Source organism: Tachysurus vachellii, chromosome 22 (genome assembly GCF_030014155.1).
Source record: "Tachysurus vachellii isolate PV-2020 chromosome 22, HZAU_Pvac_v1, whole genome shotgun sequence".
Lineage (NCBI taxonomy): Eukaryota > Metazoa > Chordata > Actinopteri > Siluriformes > Bagridae > Tachysurus > Tachysurus vachellii.
The window spans coordinates 1,445,494-1,453,793 of NC_083481.1; the positions used below are offsets into that span (position 1 = coordinate 1,445,494).

The 8,300-nt window shown below is 39.4% G+C and overlaps 1 protein-coding gene across 1 annotated transcript in view; it reads right to left on the reverse strand.

Moving 5' to 3' along the window:
- Nucleotides 1-7,051, reverse strand: part of LOC132838411 (NACHT, LRR and PYD domains-containing protein 3-like) — an 89,824-nt gene extending 82,773 nt beyond the window's left edge. The window contains exon 1 of the mRNA XM_060858720.1: nucleotides 6,539-7,051. Coding sequence (XP_060714703.1) covers nucleotides 6,539-6,654 — 116 coding nt within the window. The 5' untranslated portion in view covers nucleotides 6,655-7,051. The remainder of the gene's footprint in view (nucleotides 1-6,538) is intronic.
- Between the last annotated feature and the right edge of the window lie 1,249 nt (nucleotides 7,052-8,300).

Sequence of the window (8,300 nt, forward strand, 5' to 3'; positions counted from 1 at the left end):
TGGGTTAATAAATTTGATTTTCATTGATAATTTTTGTGTGATTTTGTTGTCAGCACATTCAACTATGTAAAGAACAAAGTATTTAATAAGACTTTCATTCATTCAGATCTAGGATGTGTTGCTTAAAGGTGAGGTCTCCGATTTTTGAAAGCCAATGTCAACATTTGAAATCACCAAAACAAACACGCCCCTAACCCAAATGGGTCCCACCCCTGTATCGATAGCTCCGCCCACACATACATACGTAACCCAGGCGACTAATGGAAAGAAACGTGTCTTTTCTCATAGCTGAAGTGAAGAACAATACGACTGCAGATAAACAAACAAGCAAAAATGACACACAAGCATAATCATGTAAAGGACAAAGACATATATTAGTTCTGTGTAACAAAGTAAAACCAACGTTACTCACCTATCGAGAAGGAAAAAAGCACCTCGGCGTCTTAAGTAAAGTTGGTCACATATTCACAGATTGGAGTTTCCTGAGTCAATAACTCCTGAGCTAAACACTGTTACTACACAAAACACGGTTGTAGCTGCGTCTCTACATTACTACGATAGAAAAGAGGTGTTATTTGTGTAGTAACAGCGTTTAGCTCAGGAGTTATTGACTCAGGAAACTCCAATCTGTGAATATGTGACCAACTTCCTTCTCCTTCAGTTCTCTCCAGTGCTGGAAAGCTGATCCTATATTAACACGTCCTACTTCTTACCTTATCGTAAGTCTTTCTTCTCTTTCTTTCTTTGTTTTTATCCTCCATGTCAATGTTAAAACCGCTTTCTGCTAATGTCACACATGCGCACTGAACACTCTCTCCGCCCATATTGACAAGACACACCCCTTTCTTCTCATTGGCTACACGTTTGTTTTGAATTTTGTTTTTGTTTTTTTTATTATTCGGCCCGACTCAGTTTTCTGAAGCATTTCTCAAAAATCAGAGACCCTGCCTTTAAGTGTTCCCTTTATGTTTTTTTAGCAGTGTATATATAGTCTATTGTAAAGATTTTTGTTTAAAAGGTTCTATATAAATAAAGACATGATGATTAGAATAATTCCTCAAAATTTAAAGGTGTGTCTGTGTGTGTGTGTGTGTGTGTGTGTGTGTGTGTGTGTGTGTGTGTGTGTGTGTGTGTGAGAGTGTGTACCTCAGTATCTCCAGTTTACAGTGTGGATCCTTCAGTCCATCAGAGAGCAGCTTCACTCCTGAATCCTGCAGTTCATTGTGACTCAGGTCCAGTTCTCTCAGACTGGAGGAGTTTGAGCTGAGAACTGAGGACAGACCTCTACAGCTTTCCTCTGTCAGATTACACCCAATTAGACTGGAAGAGAAATGATGAAATATCAGAACACTGATCTCAAACACACAAACACAGCCATAATCCAGCTAAAGTTGAAGATGTTACAGAAATGTCAGTGTGTTTGTGTCACACACACAAATCAGAGGACAGGACACCACATCAGCACATTTACAGGAGCAGGGACGTCTTTCTGCACTCCACAATCTCTCAGCTACAATTTATTATAACACCATTAGGTCATGTACATAACACACATGTGAGAGCGAGCAGCCTACAAACACTAGACTCTGATCTGTGTTCAAGTTTCTACAACCAAGAATGCAGATACAGTGCATTTTATTACAGAAAATAAAGAATTATACAGCTGTACACTACCAGTTAATAACATGACAATACTAGTCGTACTTTACACTCAGTTATATGTTGGATTTCACAGAGATGCTAAAACAGTTGGTGTGTGTTGTTCTTTGTGCTCGTACAGGTACAAATCTGTCACCTCCAGACCTCTGATTTTACACACACACTGGTTCAGGTGTTTGGTGTGGACCTGAGTACAGGTGGAGTGTTCACATACATCCAAACACATCCAAACTAAATAGAAATATTATATAAACGATTCTTGATTATGATTTACATTTTTTAGGAAATATAGATGTGTAAAAATCTGTCATCTATCATAAACAATGTAAATAAAGGATATTAGAAAGAACATTGTACTGTTTACTACAGATGTCACTGTTAGTATTTCAACACAACTTAGTGAACCCTTCTTTCTCCACAGAGTAAATGGGATCATGTCTTCCATGCCTCCACAACTGAGAAGTGAACGTGGGGTTTTCTTCTCAAATTTCTCAAACTTAATGATGAACAGAGAACAAAACCAGTCTGTTATTAACGTTGTACAACAAAAATATAGATTAACTACAGCTGCTTATAAATACAAATACAGTTCACAGTTTAAAATCTCCAAAATCCACAGAAAGGTTCGAAAGAACGAAACCTGACGTCTCTTCAACAGTAACGGTGATAAACCTGATCGACCGTCACGTGCAACCGTCTTTGTGTTCACCGTCTGTTTTTACCACATCCACCATCTTCTGATGCAGTGAACCAGACAAAAACTGTGCCTATAATTCAACTACAACAGATTAACAACAATCACGATCCAAGAACAAGAATGTGATCGGTCATTAACAGATTGATGTCTTTGTCGAGCTCCAAGTAGAACAAAACAGGACATTTTAATAACAGCGGTCACGACACTACACTCACCTGTGACACATTATTCATCCTCTCTCTTTTTACCTGCTTGTACACTTGATAAGCAAAGATGAACAAAATGAACCCCATCAAAATAAAAATCTTCATATAAAAAGTCACATTTAAACTCCATCCTCTACAAACAGTTCAGTGTTAGAGAAAGAAAATCTTCATCACACATCTGAGTTAGCTGCCTAGCTTGTTTCTAACATAATAAGAAGATAAAGCTGAACACTTTCCCACTTTGTCTGTCCAATGTGTCGAGGTCCAAAATGATGATTGATGTTTTATTTACCACGAGCTCAGTCCTCGGTAAAGTTTAGCAGTAGTGCAGACTGAAGGAGACTTTTGTTTTTCATTCATATTGGGGTCAATTTTTAAAAAGCGTTTATGTTTTATTTTTATTAGAAAGAAGAATTGAGTAAAAAAGCCATGACAGAGTGAATCTCCCCACAACACTGTGTCACACACAACAACAGATGAGGAACTTAAACATAAAGAAATACTTGAAGGACATTAGAGTGTTTTAATATTTACTTTTTATATTTTCTATCCATATTGATCCCATTTTGTCAGTCTGATGTTTTTCTCATCTGTGAGAGTTTTGTTAAATGTCACTTTCAGAATAAACAGAAAAGAAAAAGTCTTTCACGGGTGTTTAGTTCAGAAATGTCTTTAGTTCTTAAATGCATGCAGTTATTTTGTATAGATGTTTTTATATAAATTTTAGAGAACACTAAATGTTTCATGATTCATATATAAAAGCTATAAAATGACTCATATGATGTTATAAGATTTTGTCCATGTGGCCCAGCCCTCAGTTCAGATATAACATGTTAGTGTAAAAAGTGAAACAATCTTCTGTAAAAGTACCAGAGGTTTGTTTAAAGATGATTAGAGGAACTATTAACTAACATTAACCCAAACAGTGCAGTTCAGTGTTACATTAAAATAATAAACCATGCAGTAATACAGTTATAAATAAAAATACTCACTCAGCTATTCTGGAGGCTTTGACCACTGGCAGCAGCCTCAGAAGACCTTCATCTGATGGATCATATTTATACAAATAAAACTCATCCAGCTTCTGTTCTGAGGTCAGTAACACAAACACCAGAGCTGACCACTGAGCTGGAGAGATTCTATTTCCAATGAGACGACTGTAAACTCCTCTGTTCAGGTAAGTTTGTACTTCCTGCACTAGTGAATGATCATTCAGTTCATTCAGACAGTGGAACAGATTGATTGATTTCTCTGGAGATAGATTCTCCCTGATCTTCTCCTTGATGTACTCCACTGTTTCCTGTTTGCTGTGAGATCTGCTTCCTGTCTGTGGCATTAAGCCTCGTAAGAGAGTCTGATTGGACTCCAGTGAGAGACCCAGAAGGAAGCGGAGGAACAGGTCCAGGTGTCCATTCTCACTCTGTAAGGCCTTGTCCACTGAACTCCTGAGGAGATCAGACATGTTTGACTTCCTGAAAAGATCAGACAGGTAAGAGGTTTGATGTTCTGTAACATTTCTGCTGATGAATAACAGAAACGTGTATAAAGCAGCCAGAAACTCCTGAACACTCAGATGTACAAAGCTGAACACCTTCTCTAGGTGAAGCCCAAACTCCTCTCTGAAGATCTGGGTACACACTCCTGAGTACACTGACACTTCTCTGACATCAATGCCACACTCTCTCAAGTCTTCCTCATAGAAGATCAGATTTCCTTTCTCCAGCTGCTGGAATGCCAGTTTTCCCAGTGCCATGATACTCTTTATGGTCTGCTGAGGATCAGGGTCACATTTCTGATGGTACTTTTGGTCCTTGTGTTTGATCTGAAAGATCAGGAAGTGTGTGAACATTTGAGTCAGAGTCTTGGGGATCTCTCCACCCTCTGCTTCACCCAACATTCTCTCTAGAACAGTGGATCCAGCAGAAGACTGGGATGTGGCACATGATGTAGAGGCTTCTTGAAGACTTCAGGTGTGTGATGATTTTATTGGCCAGGCTCTGGTCACTGATCCTCTTCCTGAAGTAAGATCACTGAAGCCTCGTACCTCTGTTACCTGGTCTACACACTCAGGAGGGATCTGATTGGCTGCTCCTGGTCTTGTGGTGATCCAGAGGAGAGCAGAGGGAAGCAGATTTCCCTTGATGAGGTTCGTCAGCAGCACATCCACTGAGGCTGACGCTGTCACATCACACAATCTCTCATTCTTCTGAAAATCTAGAGGAAGTCGACACTCATCCAGACCATCAAAGATCAACACCACTTTGTAGGAGTCACAATCTGTTGATTCTAGTTTTCTTTTTTCTGGGGAAAAATGATGAAGAAGATTCATGAGACTGAGATTTTGCTGCTTCATCAGATTCAGCTCTCTAAAGGGAAGTGGAAACATGAAGGTGACGTCCTGATTTGCTTTTCCTTCAGCCCAGTCCAGAATGAACTTCTGCACAGAGACTGTTTTTCCAATTCCAGCAACTCCTTTAGTCAGCACAGTTCTGATGGACTTGTCTTTAAAGAGCTCATTACATTTGATGGGTGTCTCCTGTGTTGCTGGTCTCCTGGACGCTGCCTCAATCTGTCTCACCTCATGTTCATTATTGACGTCTCCACTCCAACCCTCTGTGATGTAGAGCTCTGTGTAGATCTCATTCAGAAGTGTTGAGCTTCCAGGCTGTGAGATTCCTTCATTAATTCTTTCAAACTTCTCTCTCAGCTTGGACTTCAACTTTGACTGAGACACAGAGGAGAGTTCTAATAAACAAAGTAATAACATGTTTTAATGTAAAATCACTGAGCTCAATATAAAATGTAAATTTATTTCAGTTCCTGCTGTTGGTTCCTGATTGATGTACTAAATATTACTGAAGGATCAGGACCATTGTACAGAGTAACCATAAGCTGGACCATGAACAGAACAGAAAAGCAGCAGATTTACATGATACTAAAATTACATTTAAAACTAAAAGTGTTCATATCTAAAACTATTTCCTCTCTCTAAAGTGAAGCTGATGGAATAAAGTCATGACTCAGAGCTCTTACTGTTGTGCAGTGTGTTAGCGAGATCTGTGTGGTTCATGTTCTTCAGGACGTGCAGTGTGATCTTCAGCGCTCCCTCTGTGACACTGTGCAGATCCTCCTCATCCTCCACCTCCCTCTCAGTGCATGCTGGGTAATCTGGACTCAGGAGCTTCCTAAAGCTCTTCAGCTCATTCTTTATCAGAGTGATGACTTTGTGTTCCAGCTCCTGGTTAGAAACACACAGGAACAGATCTAAACATTATCATGTTACAGTGACAGATGATTTTAATTTATAAAAAAAAAGTAGACGTCTCTTTTTATTATCACATTTAATCTTAGAACTGAAATTCTGATTACTCATATAACTGATTATCCATAATGCTGCTGCACATCAAAACATTACAAGGGATCACAAAACACACACACTAAAACACACACACACACACACACACACACACACACCTCGAACATGGAGTCCAGATGATTTCTGCTGATGTTTGATTTCTTCTTTTGTGATCTGTGAACAAACAAAACACATCATGTGATATGGACGTATTGGACGTATATGGATGTATTCATAGCTGCACAAATCACACACTAATAAATACAGACACAGATATTTAACACTATCCTCTTAACACAATACACTGATTTCAGGATTTCCTAACTGACACCAACATGTTTAGAAACAAATGTTTGAATAAATGAATAAAGTCTTTATATTGTCATTAATGTCCCAGGTGTAAATGTTCTTCTGTAGCACCACAGACCCTCCAGCTCAGGGACTGCAGACTGAACTGAACTCTTAAAGCACTTTTCCTCACTGCCAGTCCGAGAGCTGCACCACTGCACAGTTTAGTGTTTTACTGCTTCAACACCTGATAAAGCTCATGAAGGGCTTCATAATGAGACGAGTGAGTTTGATCAGGTGGAACACTGCTGTAAAACACCTCACTATACTGACCTCACATCAGTAGAACTGTCTCTGTCTCTGAAGTTAAATAGAGGTTCCATTGACCAGTCACTCTTCATGGACACACAGCTGGGTTCTGGTGAGTCTGATCTCTTTCTCTTCATCATTCTAGAATTACAACAGAAATATCAGCAATAATTAATACTCAGCACTGTTAAACAATGTGTTCATCATTAAACACCAATAATTCCATCTTTTTAATTCAGATCCAGTCTGTACACTTATTCAAACAGGAGACAGGCCTCATAAGTCAGGAATTACACTGATATCAGGAGTCCCAATCACAGCTAACTGACTCAGCTGGGTCTTAAAGCCTGTAGAGTTCACTGACACAAAGCTATGCTGCTCTTATGCTCCACATTACACAGTCCTTTTTACTCTTCTCTCAGTGAATGATTTGTCTAAACTGTTCTTAGATCAGATCAGTGATATATTCACTGCTATTAAACACCTTAAAGCAAAGTTGAGTTCCTGTGTTAACTAGTGAGTGTTTAGAGATACAGATGTGTTCCCATGAGACGGTGTGTATTTACAACCCAGTATCACAGCAGTTCGTCACATAGGTTACAAAATGTACTCTATTTGATTCGTGTTCGCGGAGACGGAGCTCCATTTTATAACGTGTCAAAAAACACGGACTTTCGATCTAATGTATTTCAATAGGAAGCATCTTTTGTGTCTGCACCATGTTTTTCTTTCCGCCACTCGGAAGCAATTTTGCTCATTTGTTATTAATTTTTAAACTTTAAGCACTACATTACTGAACATTTAACCGGGAGATTTTATCCTTGTTTTTATTGCTTTATATTCTGTAGGGTACTAAACATTGTGCTATGGTTTCTTTTCTGAGAAAAGCCGTTTTTCCATCTATTTGGTGTGTTAAATCGGACAGTAAACTAAATACTACAGAACCCATGAGTCTTATCTACTTTTACTATGTTGAAGTAGCTAAAACTACCTGATGACCCACCGCCGATTCTCTTTTAATGATCTCCTTATCTTTCTTTCAACACATAAACATGAAAGTGTGCTTGATAATTCAACAATACGATGTCATGACCATCCGTTTAATTTGATTCTCCTGATCAGAGCAGTGGGCAGCCATTTATGCTGCGGCGCCCAGGGAGCAGTTGAGGGGGTTTGGTGCCTTGCTCAGGGGCACCTCAGTCGTGGCCGGCCCGAGGCTCGAGTCCACAACCTTAGGGTTGAGAGTCAGACTCTCTAACCATTAGGCCACGACTTCCCCCAAATGTTTGAAGAAATGAATAAAATCTTTATATTGTCATTAATGTCCCAGGTGTAAATGTTCTTCTGTAGCACCACAGACCCTCCAGCCCAGGGACTGCAGACTGAACTGAACTCTTAAAGCACTTTTCCTCACTGCCAGTCCGAGAGCTGCAGCACTGCACAGTTTAGTGTTTTACTGCTTCAACACCTGATAAAGCTCATGAAGGGCTTCATAATGAGACGAGTGAGTTTGATCAGGTGGAACACTGCTGTAAAACACCTCACTATACTGACCTCACATCAGTAGAACTGTCTCTGTCTCTGAAGTGTATTGGACGTATCATTGACTTGTCACTCTTCATGGACACACAGCTGGGTTCTGGTGAGTCTGATCTCTTTCCCTCCATCATTCTAGAATTACAACAGAAATATCAGCAATAATTAATACACTGCTGTCTCAGCACTGTTAAACAATGTGTTCATCATTAAACACCAATAATTCCATCTTTTTAATTCAGATCCAGTC